General features: G+C 47.4%; 1 protein-coding gene across 1 annotated transcript in view; it reads right to left on the bottom strand.

The window, feature by feature from the left end:
- LOC309622014 (uncharacterized protein) overlaps positions 1–17,581 on the bottom strand; it is a 127,383-nt gene that overhangs the window by 33,743 nt on the left and 76,059 nt on the right. Inside the window, exons 14-15 of the mRNA XM_082409234.1 lie at positions 17,077–17,174; positions 4,396–4,533 (exon numbers count right to left, since the gene is read on the bottom strand). Of these exons, the coding sequence (XP_082265360.1) occupies positions 4,396–4,533; positions 17,077–17,174 (236 nt within the window). The remainder of the gene's footprint in view (positions 1–4,395; positions 4,534–17,076; positions 17,175–17,581) is intronic.

The raw sequence follows: 17,581 nt of genomic DNA, 5'->3' as shown, positions 1-17,581 counted from the left end.
CTCTCGGGAAAGTGGGGAGAATGGAAAGGACCCTATATGAGAATGCTAGGCTTTGTAAAACATTTCAGGTTTTTAAAAATAAGACTCATTTTGTATTGGACTTATAACAGTCCTATGAAATACAAAGCGAGCCGAGAATCAGCGACAGGAAAGGCTCACCAGTAAGAATTACAACAGTCACCGCTTACCTCGTAGCATAGGGCACTGTCCGTGATCCTTAAGAAGAGTTAGTAGAAATGCCTTGCCCATCTTGCCCCTGAACCCCTTGAAAGGTACACGACTGCTGTGTTGGTGTTTAGGGGGAGCATCTCACTTACCAGGGACTGACTTCTCCCTTGATCCCTTTGTAGGGATGGAGACCTCCCCCCTGGTGATGAAAAATTCCCTGGGATTGCAACCTCCAAGCCAGACGTTTTGTGTGACACAAAGTCAAGAACTCCCCAAGTCCTGCAGTAGCAGAAACAGCCACATACTTGAGAGTAACCCACCATCTGAACTTGGGGACATTTCAGTGACAGCTCCAGTCCAGAGTGCCAGGCGTCTCCTGGCCCTGCCTCCAGCTCCAAGCCAGGGACAAATAGAGAGTAAGCACGTGGATGATATCAAAACCAAGCTTTCAAAGCCTCTGGATGCCTACCAGATCCCAACAGAGAACCAAGATCCTCCACTACTCCCTTTAGGAATCCCTGATATTCACCAGCCGCTGGCCTGCACCGATCCCCTCAGCCAAGAGGAGCAGCCTGGTTCTGAAAATGCTGATCTGGGAGAGAACAGCTGGAGTCGTCAGGACCTAGGGACACTTGAAAATGGGATTGAACCTAGCAGTGGTCTTGCAGACATTACTACACTGGCGGAGGATATTCACCTTCCCCAGCTCTTTAATCCTTTGAAAGATCTTGATCAATCCCAAGGTCCCAACGTGATCAAAGCTAAAGACACCAGAGCCATTAAGGTGAATCAGGTGCAGGAAAAGCCAAGTGTCATAAAGGTTCCCTCTGATCAACCCAGGAAGAACAAACAGAAAGCCTCTGAGCCTATCAGTGGCGCTCCCAAGGCCAAAATCCAGCCAAAGAATCCAGAGTGCCTGTTAGGGGGAGAAGTGGTTACATGCCACGCTGCAGTCAGTGACAGGGCTCCTGTGAACACGGCCAAGCACTCTCAAGGCAAACCTCAGAAAGCTGCATCCAGAAAGATCAGCAAAACTAAGAGCCACGGGCAGGAAAAGACCAAAAGGACCAGAGGGAGAAACAAGGCTGAGGAGAACAAGCAGTCAGGGAACAAAGTCAAGGCAGAAGAGAAGCCAGCAATCCCCCACACGAAGCGAAAGGAACACCAAACTGAGCTTCTCCAACAGAGCTTTCAAAAGCCTCGAACCTCCCTTGGCGTGCGCATGCTGGAGTCTGTGAAGGTTCTTCATGCGCTGGGGAAGAAGAATGAGACGAAAACTGGGCTCTCTTCCTGTCGGCTCTTGGGAAAGTCAAGCAACCCCAAAGACCCCCAGCCACCCCCAGCTATCCAGCCATGGCGGCATACCCCACGTGAGGGGAAGGGTCCTGAGAAAACGCAAGTCCAAGCCCAGAAACCAGACAGCAGTGCTGAAACAGAGTGTCCGTCTCCAGCCCAGTATGAGCGGCCTCCTCCTGGGAAGGTCAAGTTGATACCTCTGCCTTTTTCTGCCTGGGACAAGCCTCAAGCTCGACCCGCTCCTCGGAGGCCACAGTCTCTGGCCTCACATCGGCCTGCTGGGGCTTACCGTGCCCAGCCTGGTTCTACTGACTCAGCTCAACCTGCTGCAGCCAATTCATCCCAGCCAGCTCCTGCCTCTTTGCCAGGCCCCGCCAAACCAGCTCAGCCAACTGTGACCAACCCAACCCAACCGGCTTGGCCCAACCATACCCAGCCTCGTGTCCCTCAGTCTGCTGCTCCTAGGCCTGCACCCTCCAAAACTTCATCTGGCGCTCCTCTCCAGCGGGAGCCTGTTCCCCCTGCTGTGAATAAGCGCCAGTCCCCACCCAAGCTCCAAACCCACTTTCTACTCCAAGACTTCAGCAAGCAACGAGTTCCATGGAGGGAACCCAACGTGCCTGAGCCAGTCATGTCAAAGCCCATCGAACAAGAGCAGAGGCCAGAGCGAGAGGCCATGAAGAGGCGGGCTCAACAACAACGGGAGAATGCTGCCAGATACACCTCTTCGGGCAAGCTGCAATTTTTCACCGAGAGGGAAAACGAAATGGAAATTGCCGACTACTACGGATACGTCAAGTGAGAGCTGCTAGGATTCTTGGTGCCACCTTGGCTACCAGCTGTTCTTCCATACACAGGTAAGACAGGTATAGAACTGAATAAGTAAATGGAATACAATTAATAGACGAGTAACAAACCTTTCGAATTTTCAGATGCTGCTAACTGGGGCGTGAGAAAGGAAGGACTGAAAGTTGGATGGGAGAATGAAGGAAAGGGGTAAAAACTGAGCAAAGAGGAAGGAACTTGGCCCAGGGCTAGGAAGGCCAAAAGAGACGTATGGATTTAGGAAAGGAAGCAGGAGCGAGGATGAAATGGCAGAAGTAAAAAGCAGGGTCAGAGGTCTGGGTTGAAAGAACACAATTGGAGTAGAGTTGAAGGTGACAGAAGATGAGTCTAGGTTTACTAGGAGAAATAGAAAAAGTCTCTCGGGGACGCTGGCCTTAAGTCTCACAACCACCAGATAGGTATTTCAGAAAACAAGAGGTTCAGGACACATCTCTGAAAGGTCTGAGTTGCCTTATTCAGGTGTGACTGTAGTGGGGGAATAGGGAAATCTACCAGAGAAGTGGCTAGGGCTCAGAGTTATCCTACGGGCAGCTGACGACAGGGGCAGAGCCAAGGGAACTGCTGGATCAGGAGGCCCACGAACAAAGCAGGGGCATAGCCGCCTGTCACTTCCCTGCCAGGAAGGAAGCCAGGTATATTACTATAACCAAGGCACACTGGGGTCTTTACTGTATGGAGAACTTGGCTCCTGCCCGCAATCCTACGGCTCGGCGTCACACACAGGAAGTAGGGCCTCTGGGCAACCAGAAATGGGAATGGGACTGAAGGAGATTCAGCCCACAAATATCCGACCACCAGCTTCCACCTCTGCAATCTGCCACCCTGTGTCTGCTCAACGCATCACAGAAACAAGTTTTCAAGGTGAGTATACAGACGGCAGAGAAAAGTTGAACAATGAGGTCAGCATTCAAAAATGGGGTCAAATCGACAGCTGGGAAGGGGTGTAGAGACAGGTAGAATTTAGATCCTGAGCCTTTAATAACCACTACCTTCTCTCAGTGCTCTCTGTTTTTAGACTCTATATGAGAACACCTAGGGCTTCCCTGGTAGCGCCTGCCAATGCAGGGGACACGGGTTCGAGCCCTGGTCTGCGAAGATCCCACATGCCGTGCAGCAACTAAGCGCATGTGCCACAACGACGGAGCCTGCATTCTAGAGCCCGTGAGCCTCAACTACCGAAGCCCACGTGCCTACAGCCCATGCTCCGCAACAAGAGAAGCCACCGCGATGAGATGCCCGCACACCGCAACCGAGAGTAGCCCCCGCTAGCCGCCAACTAGAGAAAGCCCGTGCACAGCAATGAGAGACCCAGTGCAGCCAAAAAAATAAATACGTAGAATAAATAAGTTCAAACAGTAAATAAATACATAAACATAAATTACAAAAAAAAAGAACACCTAATGCAGGTGGGAAGGTGGGAGGGCCACTGTAGAGGTCATCTATGCTACATGTACAAGAACCCCGAGAGCACACCAATCGGTACCACACTTTTCACTGCTGTAGCCGATCATTCCCCCTGTACTGCCACACTGTAGCACTCCCTTCCCTCATCTACTGCTATAGTCTCTTTGGAAGGTGTTTCCGAACTCTTGTTATCAGAGTGCCAGTTGAACTGTCCTCACTTCCTTCATTTATACCAGGATTGAAGACCTTGTGGTCCGAGATCCTGTCCAGAGAGCAAGCAGGCTAAGGCTCTGTCTTTGTTGATGTATTTCATCAGAAAGGGCTCTACCCCCTCTCCTAGTTCATGGTGTGAAGTGTTCTTGGCCTCTCGGGAAAGTGGGGAGAATGGAAAGGACCCTATATGAGAATGCTAGGCTCTGTAAAACATTTCAGGTTTTTAAAAATAAGACTCATTTTGTATTGGACTGACAACAGTCCTATGAAATACAAAGAAGGCCGAGAATCAGTGACAGGAAAGGATCACCAGTAAGAACTACAGCAGTCACCGCTTACCTCGTAGCATAGGGCACTGTCCGTGATCCTTAAGAAGAGTTAGTAGAAATGCCTTGCCCATCTTGCCCCTGAACCCCTTGAAAGGTACACGACTGCTGTGTTGGTGTTTAGGGGGAGCATCTCACTTACCAGGGACTGACTTCTCCCTTGATTCCTCTGTAGTGATGGAGACTTCCCCGCTGATGAAAAATTCCCTGGGATTGCAACCTCCAAGCCAGACAGCTTTCCTATGGAATGACAGAGAACTTGTCAAGGTGAAACACCAGTCTGCGGGAGAAAGGGAAGAAGAGAATGATGGAAATCGTTTCTGGGAAACTATTTTTACATTATGTGTTGTTTGTTCCCGGTAAATAAACTGAAATCTTCTTAACAGTACAACAAAATCTAAACCACTAAAGCCAACAATACAGGAGTATAACGTTCGACAAAAATTTCTTTGGCTGCGCAGCATGTGGGATCTTAGCTCCCCAACCAGGGATTGAACCCACGCCTGCTGCATTGGAAGCGCAGAGTCTTCACCACGGGACCACCGGGGAAGTCCCAGGACTATCACTTTTAAAGGAGAAGGTACAAACCCCTCGGTTCTATGAACTGGAGATTTTTAGTAAGAAGTCAATATATTTGTTGTTAGGCACATTTTATGTTAGGCTGTCTCCCTGCACAGGATGCAGGCGCCTTGAGAATGGAAGTCATATCCCTCTATAGTACGTCCCTCTTCTTTCTGCTTTGCAGTTTGCTGCTCCACTTGTTCAACCCCACCTAGTAATAACCTATACTTCCCTTGTTCCTGTTTTCCCATCTGGAAAACAGACAAAAGGCAACCAAACAACGCAAAGGTCTCAACAAATAAGGGATATCCAAAACCAGAGATGGCCAGAACTTCTGTACCCCTGATGAAATAGTCCTCATACAAAACCTGATAATCAAATTCCTTAATGCTAGGAATCACAGTGAAAAATAGTATCTGAACTGACTTCTGTCAGATGAGTGAGAACTAAGGTTAATTCAGTGTATCTGAAGCATAGAAAGTGAGGGCAAAAGTGGCACAAGATGGGGCTAGAGAAGCAGAGAGGATTCTAGACCACGCAGAGTCTTAAAGGCCAACAGTGTGTTTTCTATTCTCAAAACAATGTTTGTGAGCGATGTTTATGAGCAACGTTCCAACTTGCTTTGAAGGTCTCTTGTGTGAAGAGTGGATTGGAAGGAAACAAGATATATGGACACTAGTTAGGACCTAATCGCAACAGACAGGCAAGTTCAGTATTAGGAAGTTGAGGAAGAGCTGGCTGACAGATTCCAAAGAAATTCAAGAGATGAACTGAAGCGGGCTTAATGGGGTAGGAGATGGAGGAAAGGAAGGTCTTAGGGAATTCAAGGGTTTACTGCACACATGAGCAAAGTCTCAAAATTAATCATTTGAACGTACAGAGGCGGATCTCCCAAATGACACCGGTTAGGAAGCAACGGTACGCCCTTTAGAATTCCTAGAGACAACACAAATCAACTGTTTCGATGGAAAATTCGGCGGGACTCTTGATTTCCATGGGAATACAGAGAAAAGAGACACTGATCTGGCTTGCAGGTATATTTAGGAAGTTGTTAGCCGGACATCACCTACTAGTATCATGTAAGTAGGCCGTCCGAAGTAGGAAGCTTAGGGGAAAAACCTGGAGGAAAACTTAAAAGCTTAAGCCACACCTCTACACTACACCACCTTTCACAATTTCTTCTCAGATAAGCATCATCCCCATCAGTGAAGAAACTCGTACCTCATAATAGGAAAAACAGGCCTAAAGATTCAATGTGTGTCTTGGGAGGTCCCATCTATGCGATATCTTCCTGGGACCAGAAAAGGCCCCAGGAAGATCCATCTCTGCACCCCTGAAAGCTTACCACCAAGGAAAATGACTAGGTCCATAGATTGCCTCCCTCAAACCAGCTTACCTCACACATAGATCATTAGCAACTCCGCCCTTACTCACATTATCACAGTCACAAGAGTGGTTAGGGAGAAAAGCACTAACCAGGGGAACTAAAACAGAGGCAATCCAGGCCAAGCTGGGCTGGTGGCAGATATCTGCTCCTTACGCTCGGGTGCATAATGCGACTCACCACAGTGCCTTTTTCACAGACCCTTTTGAACGTTTCTCCACAGAATCCAACAGCTCAAGTTAGTTCATGACGCTTCAAGGTCAACAATCGTCAAGAGAAAAACATGCAATATGTCTTACAATGTTGGATTCCTTACAAACAGGACAAGGAGATAACCATGTAGACAAAACCAGAGCATTTGAAAACATCTGTATTCTACAAACACACCAGTGAATGCTATAAATAAGGTACTATGACATAAAACAAAATGAAAACTAGATGTGAGACTGTTCTCTTCAGTGTACAGACTTCATGGCAGTTGCTGCACACTATCTAGCTACTTAGATCTTTAACTCTCTGTTCTGTTAATACCAAATGAGGCCCAAGTGTGTCAACCTGTTTCCCACAGAAACCAAAAAGTCTACATGCATCTCTTTTCTCCTGTGCCCTTTCACCTTACCTGCTCCCAATTCTCCACCAACGTCCTCCTCTTTCTCTAATTATTCTCCTCTTCATTTTGCTTGGCCTTGCCCCCAAGCATGCAAGACAGAGAGTCCTAGAGGTCCAAGATTCTAGAGTGGCTGTTTGCAAGGCGGAGGAGATTACAGTAACTGCCACACTGTATATACTTCTGTGCAAAGAAAAAGGGACAGTGTTCAGAATGTCTCTCACATATAACAAGAGCTGGAGATGGCAGGATACCTGTGTGGCCCAAGGAACTAGAGCTAGCAAATTATGGGCCAAACAATTGCAACCAAAGGCTGGAAGAGGAAAGGTCTGCAACCAGCTCTGTCTCCTAGCTCTCTGGTATTTGCTGCCAACGGGCAGAGTCTATTTCGTGAAGCATCAAGCACTGAAAAGAAGACTCCTGCTGCTGGAAGGTGACAGGAAGTAACGTCCAATGCAAGAGCAAGGCTTGTCCTCGAAGCAATGCCCATAATGGAAGAAAAAAAAAAAAGAGAAAGCGGAAGAGAAATGTTAAGTCGCAAGTCCAACCTGGCCCCCAGCCTAGCCCAGCCCAAGGAAGGTAGGAGTCAAGGAGAAGAAACTAAAAGAGAAGAGCCTTGGACCACAACATTCTCCACAAGGTACACTCAACAAACTTCACCCTACTCTTGAACCAAGTTACAAAAAGAGCTTCTTAATCCCTACTTTGGCTCCTTAAAAGCTGCTATCAGTTCACTCATTAGACACATATGATTTCAGAACAACTGTAATAGTTCAAACTAGATGGCTCTTTCCTTCCTAAGGATTATTAATTAAAGAAGATCTATATAGCTCTAAGTATATGATACATAAAATAGAATACTCTGTAGAATATAAGTAACTCTTAGTTCAGTGTATTAATGAACGTCTGTAAGAAATGTTGCAATGATTTCCCTAATGGAAGAGCCTGGGGGAGGTAAATCTGTCTTCTAGGATTTCCTCCCCAGAGCTCAGAAACTCAGGTGTTGTTTTAGCTCTCCTACACTCTCTTCACCCAAGCCCGCCTTCCTGTTGGGGATCGGACCTCCCTATTGGCTCTCTCATACCTTTCAACTGCCTGCTTTGTGACATCACTCTCCTACCAAACCTACTACCACTTGGTAGAGTCTTGGGGTTTCCGTGGAGCTGTTTGGACCAGTAACCAGTGACCTCTGTACTGGACACGTGCGCCGTTCAGCTGCAGCCACTCGGACATCCTCTAGTGTTGTCTCCTCATCCCTGGTACCTGCAGTGGATGCTTCCTCTTCTCTGACCATGTCAGGTAAGAAAAGAAACTTTGGAAAGTTTTGCGTTCGATTTCTTTTGCCCCTAAATTGAGTAGGAGATTCAAAATAGCATGGAATAATGAGGGAAAGTATTGAACTACACGTCTGGAGACCTAATTTCAGTTTTGACTTTGACGTTTACTATCTGTGTGACTTTGGACAAATCACTGGCTGTCTCACAAAGCCTGTTGCTTTCCTTAACTGTTACGTTAGGATACCACGTTGGGTTGATCACTCTGATCCCCTTCTTTTCCAGTATTGAGCCTTAAAGGGTACCCATGTAGAAAACGAAATCAGACACTTCTCAAGAGTGTTTCAACAGAAACATAGAAAAGCCAGGGGACATAGAAAACTAGCAATATATACCAAGATGTTTCATCTCTAATGGTCTCCCTCCACTAGGATTTCGACTAGTTGAAAAGAGAGAATAGGGAGAGAGGATGGAGAGTACTGGGCTCTACAGGGAGGCACAGAGTCGAGCGTAAGGAAGTTTAGGATGGTTTTCATTAGCACAGGCCAACAGGCACCAAGAGATGGGAGAAAATGTAAGAATGAAGAGGGAAAGCATAGAGGAGCTCTCAAGAAAAACGGAGTTTGCAATGGAATGCTGATGGGAACCAAAGATTTTCAATTAAAGCAGAAACAGCACAGAGGGAAACCTGCTCAGAGCAGGGCAAAACCAAGTTGATGGTAGCAAACCCTTACATTAACAGACTAAGAAGGAAAGTAAGGCCAGAACAGGGGATCACCAGGAAAGGCAGCTTATCAGAAAAGTCATACTCCGTTTTCTTTCTTTTATTGCCTCTCTGAATACAGTTGGCCACTTGACAGTTTTGAATATAAACATTTTAGAAATACGTTTTAGAAATGATGCCTCCTATAAACAAGCAACCACAGTGGTTATCTAGGGGGCTGCTTTTCAGTGTTTTATTCTTTCTAATTTTTAAACTAGGTAGACATTTCACCAATTCAACATTTTAAGTGATATCTTCTAAATTGAATCAGAAGGACTATTTTCCTTGGTGTGATATGTAGGTTCTAAGGCAAGGCTGCTTTTCATTTTTACAGTTATTTCCTTCCTAACACAGAGAGCACATTGATCAACAGCCATCGTTCGCTTGTAGATCTTAGCTACCGAAGAAGAAGAAGAAGAAGAAGAAAAAGTCAAGCCCCACATCTCTAATTCCCCCCACTTAGGGAATTCCCTGGCGGTCCAGTGCTTAGGACTCGGTGCTTTCACGGCCAGGGCCACGCGGCGCGGCCAAAGAAACAAAACAAACAAACATCCACGTTTATCGAAAACCATATTGTGGAGTCCTGTGGATTTTCTTACATTTGAAAATCTTTTTTAATTGGATTCTAGGCATGATGGTTTTTTGAGGTTTTGGGATGCCATCTTCTTGGATGCTGAAGATGATTCTAATCTAAGTTCTAGGATAAATCCAAAAACCTTCCTGATACATTTTAAGCTTCCTTTCTGCTTATTATATAAGCTATATTCATTGAAATATATATTTCTCCTAGGCTTAATACCTCTTACTTGCTGGGTAAAAATATGAAGGAGCACAATAATGAAACTCTTTTACACTTATTATTTTGCTGTCTGCTTCGTACCGGTTTTCATTGAAATACTTGTCTATATGTGTTGTGGCTACCTATACATGCACATTTATTGCATTCTGTTGCTTGTTATGCATTTTTTACTGACATACCTTCTCTGTCTGTATGCATTGGCTAGGAATTCATTCACCTCTATCACCTCCATCGTGTCTTCTGGTTAATAGTATTCACTAAAATAGAGTGGGCAAAATTCACTTTCATAATATTGCATGGATAGTACAGAATGCCATTTGTTAGTAAATTCATTAGGCTTCGATACTTGCCACATACCCCAGTTTTCATTAATATCTATGGATTTCTTTTTCGTTAACGTAATATGCTTGTCATGATTTTTCTTTGTCTTTCTAGAACTTATTGTATCTTCCTCCATATAAATCATACGCAATAGATCAGCTTATTCATCTATTAATTATTACTGCTATTATTATTGGTGGTGGTGTTATAACCACTTTATAGGTGAGGAATCTGAAGTAATCAGATAACTTTTCCCTTTCCAAAAGCACTTAAGAAATCCACTTTCGGGTAATCATTTTGAGGTAGGATGAGAAACCAGGCTTGAAGAGGGCAAAAATGACTCTTTCAATTCACCAGTTGGACTGAGCTGTACGTCACCTCTAGGTAATAGCGTGGGAACTGCACAAGCAAAGGGAGACACTGAAGACGACAATGGTAATAGCCGTACTGTTTTCTAATGGACAAAAAAAATGCCTATATTATAAGTTCTATTTCTCCTGCTTTCTGGCAGTATCATGCTCAGAGTGGAGTCCTGGCAAGGAAGTCAGGATACTTAGGTTCTGAAACCTGGTAATGATACTAACATAATGAGAGAACTTGAACAAGTCAACCCGACCTCTCTGAGCCTCAGTTTCCTTACTCACGAAATGAGACTGAGAACATCGAAGTTCTCTAAGGGCCTCCTAGTTCTAAAATGCTTCCAGTCTAGGAAATAGCATAGAAGTCAATACGAGTGCAGGCTGAAGGGAAAGACAGGGCAGGGAGAAGGTTGCTTCCAGCCTAGAGAACAATCTCTGAACCGCACCACTTGGCTCTTCTGCCCGTCTGTGCCCAAGATGGGAGCACAGGCAGTGAATAGAGAAGAGTGGAAAACTGCTCAGTCCTTACAGCCATCATTAACTGTCTGATTTTGGGTTTCTCAGGAAGTAGTGATAGTAGAGGTGTCCTGATAGCAAGAACCTTCAGATGATGCCGTTCCTCAAACGTAGTGAGAATTTCTCAACCTCCCTGAGTTTTTCATGACCCTCTTGTTCTTACAGAAAATTTCCAACATCCATCTCTACTTGGAACTCTAAATTCTCTGCAGCATTCTCCTCCTGTGGTGAGCAATGCAACTTCCCTAACACGAAGTGTCTGCAACTTCTCCAGAGTCTCTGCCCCTGCCGTCAGTTCGGCATCGGCTACCGGTACCCCTTTCCAGACACTCATGGGTAGTGCCTACCTTTACCAACATTCTAGCACGACTATGTTATCTGGAGTTACTGACCACAGCCAGATCTCCACTTCAGCTGCTTCCTATCCAGGTGTTCTTGAGTGGGACATCACAGCAAGCACTGAAAAGAATTCTTCTTCACTCGGAGACTTTACTCTGGCACTCACTGACCGCCACACAGCTGCCTCCTCCATGTTTCTGGCAGCCCAGTATGATAAAACTTCAGACGCCAAGAACATGGTCCCTCTACATCCATCGCTTTCTGCCAGCCTTGCTCAGGGAACACCATCTCAGATTCCAAATCAGGGGCAGAGCCGCCTGCCACTTCCCTGCCAGGAAGGAAGCCAGGTATATTACTATAACCAAGGCACACTGGGGTCTTTACTGTATGGAGAACTTGGCTCCTGCCCGCAATCCTACGGCTCGGCGTCATACACAGGAAGTCGGGCCTCTGGGCAACCAGAAATGGGAATGGGACTGAAGGAGATTCAGCCCACAAATATCCGACCACCAGCTTCCACCTCTGCAGTCTGCCACCCTGTGTCTGCTCAACGCATCACAGAAACAAGTTTTCAAGGTGAGTATAACAAACGCCAGAGAAAGTTGAAGAATGAGGTCGGCACTCAAAAATGGGGTCAAATCGACAGCTGGGAAGGGGTGTAGAGGCAGGTAGAATTTAGATCCTGAGCCTTTAATAACCACTACCTTCGCTCAGTGCCCTCTGTTTTTAGACTCTCTATGAGAACACCTAGGGCTTCCCTGGTGGCGCCGTGGTTAAGAATCCGCCTGCCAATGCAATGCGGGGGACACGGGTTCGAGCCCTGGTCTGCGAAGATCCCACATGCCGTGCAGCAACTAAGCGCATGTGCCACAACGACGGAGCCTGCATTCTAGAGCCCGTGAGCCTCAACTACCGAAGCCCACGTGCCTACAGCCCATGCTCCGCAACAAAGAGAAGCCACCGCGATGAGAAGCCCGCACACCGCAACCAAGAGTAGCCCCCGCTAGCCGCCAACTAGAGAAAGCCCGTGCACAGCAAAGAGAGACCCAGTGCAGCCAAAAAAATAAATACGTAGAATAAATAAGTTCAAACAGTAAATAAATACATAAACATAAATTACAAAAAAAAGAACACCTAATGCAGGTGGGAAGGTGGGAGGGCCACTGTAGAGGTCATCTATGCTACATGTACAAGAACCCCGAGAGCACACCAATCGGTACCACACTTTTCACTGCTGTAGCCGATCGTTCCCCCTGTACTGCCACACTGTAGCACTCCCTTCCCTCATCTACTGCTATAGTCTCTTCGGAAGGTGTTTCAGAACTCTTGTTATGAGAGTGCCAGTTGAACTGTCCTCACTTCCTTCATTTATACCAGGATTGAAGACCTTGTGGTCCGAGATCCTGTCCAGAGAGCAAGCAGGCTAAGACTCTGTCTTTGTTGATGTATTTCATCAGCAAGGGCTCTACCCCCTCTCCTAGTTCATGGTGTGACGTGTTCTTGGCCTCTCGGGAAAGTGGGGAGAATGGAAAGGACCCTATATGAGAATGCTAGGCTTTGTAAAACATTTCAGGTTTTTAAAAATAAGACTCATTTTGTATTGGACTTATAACAGTCCTATGAAATACAAAGCGAGCCGAGAATCAGCGACAGGAAAGGCTCACCAGTAAGAATTACAACAGTCACCGCTTACCTCGTAGCATAGGGCACTGTCCGTGATCCTTAAGAAGAGTTAGTAGAAATGCCTTGCCCATCTTGCCCCTGAACCCCTTGAAAGGTACACGACTGCTGTGTTGGTGTTTAGGGGGAGCATCTCACTTACCAGGGACTGACTTCTCCCTTGATCCCTTTGTAGGGATGGAGACCTCCCCCCTGGTGATGAAAAATTCCCTGGGATTGCAACCTCCAAGCCAGACGTTTTGTGTGACACAAAGTCAAGAACTCCCCAAGTCCTGCAGTAGCAGAAACAGCCACATACTTGAGAGTAACCCACCATCTGAACTTGGGGACATTTCAGTGACAGCTCCAGTCCAGAGTGCCAGGCGTCTCCTGGCCCTGCCTCCAGCTCCAAGCCAGGGACAAATAGAGAGTAAGCACGTGGATGATATCAAAACCAAGCTTTCAAAGCCTCTGGATGCCTACCAGATCCCAACAGAGAACCAAGATCCTCCACTACTCCCTTTAGGAATCCCTGATATTCACCAGCCGCTGGCCTGCACCGATCCCCTCAGCCAAGAGGAGCAGCCTGGTTCTGAAAATGCTGATCTGGGAGAGAACAGCCGGAGTCGTCAGGACCTAGGGACACTTGAAAATGGGATTGAACCTAGCAGTGGTCTTGCAGACATTACTACACTGGCGGAGGATATTCACCTTCCCCAGCTCTTTAATCCTTTGAAAGATCTTGATCAATCCCAAGGTCCCAACGTGATCAAAGCTAAAGACACCAGAGCCATTAAGGTGAATCAGGTGCAGGAAAAGCCAAGTGTCATAAAGGTTCCCTCTGATCAACCCAGGAAGAACAAACAGAAAGCCTCTGAGCCTATCAGTGGCGCTCCCAAGGCCAAAATCCAGCCAAAGAATCCAGAGTGCCTGTTAGGGGGAGAAGTGGTTACATGCCACGCTGCAGTCAGTGACAGGGCTCCTGTGAACACGGCCAAGCACTCTCAAGGCAAACCTCAGAAAGCTGCATCCAGAAAGATCAGCAAAACTAAGAGCCACGGGCAGGAAAAGACCAAAAGGACCAGAGGGAGAAACAAGGCTGAGGAGAACAAGCAGTCAGGGAACAAAGTCAAGGCAGAAGAGAAGCCAGCAATCCCCCACACGAAGCGAAAGGAACACCAAACTGAGCTTCTCCAACAGAGCTTTCAAAAGCCTCGAACCTCCCTTGGCGTGCGCATGCTGGAGTCTGTGAAGGTTCTTCATGCGCTGGGGAAGAAGAATGAGACGAAAACTGGGCTCTCTTCCTGTCGGCTCTTGGGAAAGTCAAGCAACCCCAAAGACCCCCAGCCACCCCCAGCTATCCAGCCATGGCGGCATACCCCACGTGAGGGGAAGGGTCCTGAGAAAACGCAAGTCCAAGCCCAGAAACCAGACAGCAGTGCTGAAACAGAGTGTCCGTCTCCAGCCCAGTATGAGCGGCCTCCTCCTGGGAAGGTCAAGTTGATACCTCTGCCTTTTTCTGCCTGGGACAAGCCTCAAGCTCGACCCGCTCCTCGGAGGCCACAGTCTCTGGCCTCACATCGGCCTGCTGGGGCTTACCGTGCCCAGCCTGGTTCTACTGACTCAGCTCAACCTGCTGCAGCCAATTCATCCCAGCCAGCTCCTGCCTCTTTGCCAGGCCCCGCCAAACCAGCTCAGCCAACTGTGACCAACCCAACCCAACCGGCTTGGCCCAACCATACCCAGCCTCGTGTCCCTCAGTCTGCTGCTCCTAGGCCTGCACCCTCCAAAACTTCATCTGGCGCTCCTCTCCAGCGGGAGCCTGTTCCCCCTGCTGTGAATAAGCGCCAGTCCCCACCCAAGCTCCAAACCCACTTTCTACTCCAAGACTTCAGCAAGCAACGAGTTCCATGGAGGGAACCCAACGTGCCTGAGCCAGTCATGTCAAAGCCCATCGAACAAGAGCAGAGGCCAGAGCGAGAGGCCATGAAGAGGCGGGCTCAACAACAACGGGAGAATGCTGCCAGATACACCTCTTCGGGCAAGCTGCAATTTTTCACCGAGAGGGAAAACGAAATGGAAATTGCCGACTACTACGGATACGTCAAGTGAGAGCTGCTAGGATTCTTGGTGCCACCTTGGCTACCAGCTGTTCTTCCATACACAGGTAAGACAGGTATAGAACTGAATAAGTAAATGGAATACAATTAATAGACGAGTAACAAACCTTTCGAATTTTCAGATGCTGCTAACTGGGGCGTGAGAAAGGAAGGACTGAAAGTTGGATGGGAGAATGAAGGAAAGGGGTAAAAACTGAGCAAAGAGGAAGGAACTTGGCCCAGGGCTAGGAAGGCCAAAAGAGACGTATGGATTTAGGAAAGGAAGCAGGAGCGAGGATGAAATGGCAGAAGTAAAAAGCAGGGTCAGAGGTCTGGGTTGAAAGAACACAATTGGAGTAGAGTTGAAGGTGACAGAAGATGAGTCTAGGTTTACTAGGAGAAATAGAAAAAGTCTCTCGGGGACGCTGGCCTTAAGTCTCACAACCACCAGATAGGTATTTCAGAAAACAAGAGGTTCAGGACACATCTCTGAAAGGTCTGAGTTGCCTTATTCAGGTGTGACTGTAGTGGGGGAATAGGGAAATCTACCAGAGAAGTGGCTAGGGCTCAGAGTTATCCTACGGGCAGCTGACGACAGGGGCAGAGCCAAGGGAACTGCTGGATCAGGAGGCCCACGAACAAAGCAGGGGCATAGCCGCCTGTCACTTCCCTGCCAGGAAGGAAGCCAGGTATATTACTATAACCAAGGCACACTGGGGTCTTTACTGTATGGAGAACTTGGCTCCTGCCCGCAATCCTACGGCTCGGCGTCACACACAGGAAGTAGGGCCTCTGGGCAACCAGAAATGGGAATGGGACTGAAGGAGATTCAGCCCACAAATATCCGACCACCAGCTTCCACCTCTGCAATCTGCCACCCTGTGTCTGCTCAACGCATCACAGAAACAAGTTTTCAAGGTGAGTATACAGACGGCAGAGAAAAGTTGAACAATGAGGTCAGCATTCAAAAATGGGGTCAAATCGACAGCTGGGAAGGGGTGTAGAGACAGGTAGAATTTAGATCCTGAGCCTTTAATAACCACTACCTTCTCTCAGTGCTCTCTGTTTTTAGACTCTATATGAGAACACCTAGGGCTTCCCTGGTAGCGCCTGCCAATGCAGGGGACACGGGTTCGAGCCCTGGTCTGCGAAGATCCCACATGCCGTGCAGCAACTAAGCGCATGTGCCACAACGACGGAGCCTGCATTCTAGAGCCCGTGAGCCTCAACTACCGAAGCCCACGTGCCTACAGCCCATGCTCCGCAACAAGAGAAGCCACCGCGATGAGATGCCCGCACACCGCAACCGAGAGTAGCCCCCGCTAGCCGCCAACTAGAGAAAGCCCGTGCACAGCAATGAGAGACCCAGTGCAGCCAAAAAAATAAATACGTAGAATAAATAAGTTCAAACAGTAAATAAATACATAAACATAAATTACAAAAAAAAAGAACACCTAATGCAGGTGGGAAGGTGGGAGGGCCACTGTAGAGGTCATCTATGCTACATGTACAAGAACCCCGAGAGCACACCAATCGGTACCACACTTTTCACTGCTGTAGCCGATCATTCCCCCTGTACTGCCACACTGTAGCACTCCCTTCCCTCATCTACTGCTATAGTCTCTTTGGAAGGTGTTTCCGAACTCTTGTTATCAGAGTGCCAGTTGAACTGTCCTCACTTCCTTCATTTATACCAGGATTGAAGACCTTGTGGTCCGAGATCCTGTCCAGAGAGCAAGCAGGCTAAGGCTCTGTCTTTGTTGATGTATTTCATCAGAAAGGGCTCTACCCCCTCTCCTAGTTCATGGTGTGAAGTGTTCTTGGCCTCTCGGGAAAGTGGGGAGAATGGAAAGGACCCTATATGAGAATGCTAGGCTCTGTAAAACATTTCAGGTTTTTAAAAATAAGACTCATTTTGTATTGGACTGACAACAGTCCTATGAAATACAAAGAAGGCCGAGAATCAGTGACAGGAAAGGATCACCAGTAAGAACTACAGCAGTCACCGCTTACCTCGTAGCATAGGGCACTGTCCGTGATCCTTAAGAAGAGTTAGTAGAAATGCCTTGCCCATCTTGCCCCTGAACCCCTTGAAAGGTACACGACTGCTGTGTTGGTGTTTAGGGGGAGCATCTCACTTACCAGGGACTGACTTCTCCCTTGATTCCTCTGTAGTGATGGAGACTTCCCCGCTGATGAAAAATTCCCTGGGATTGCAACCTCCAAGCCAGACAGCTTTCCTATGGAATGACAGAGAACTTGTCAAGGTGAAACACCAGTCTGCGGGAGAAAGGGAAGAAGAGAATGATGGAAATCGTTTCTGGGAAACTATTTTTACATTATGTGTTGTTTGTTCCCGGTAAATAAACTGAAATCTTCTTAACAGTACAACAAAATCTAAACCACTAAAGCCAACAATACAGGAGTATAACGTTCGACAAAAATTTCTTTGGCTGCGCAGCATGTGGGATCTTAGCTCCCCAACCAGGGATTGAACCCACGCCTGCTGCATTGGAAGCGCAGAGTCTTCACCACGGGACCACCGGGGAAGTCCCAGGACTATCACTTTTAAAGGAGAAGGTACAAACCCCTCGGTTCTATGAACTGGAGATTTTTAGTAAGAAGTCAATATATTTGTTGTTAGGCA

This window comes from Balaenoptera borealis (genome assembly GCF_965194805.1).
Source record: "Balaenoptera borealis genome assembly, contig: HAP1_SCAFFOLD_1392, whole genome shotgun sequence".
Taxonomy (NCBI): Eukaryota; Metazoa; Chordata; class Mammalia; order Artiodactyla; family Balaenopteridae; genus Balaenoptera; species Balaenoptera borealis.
This window is presented reverse-complemented; position numbering and strand designations above follow the sequence as displayed.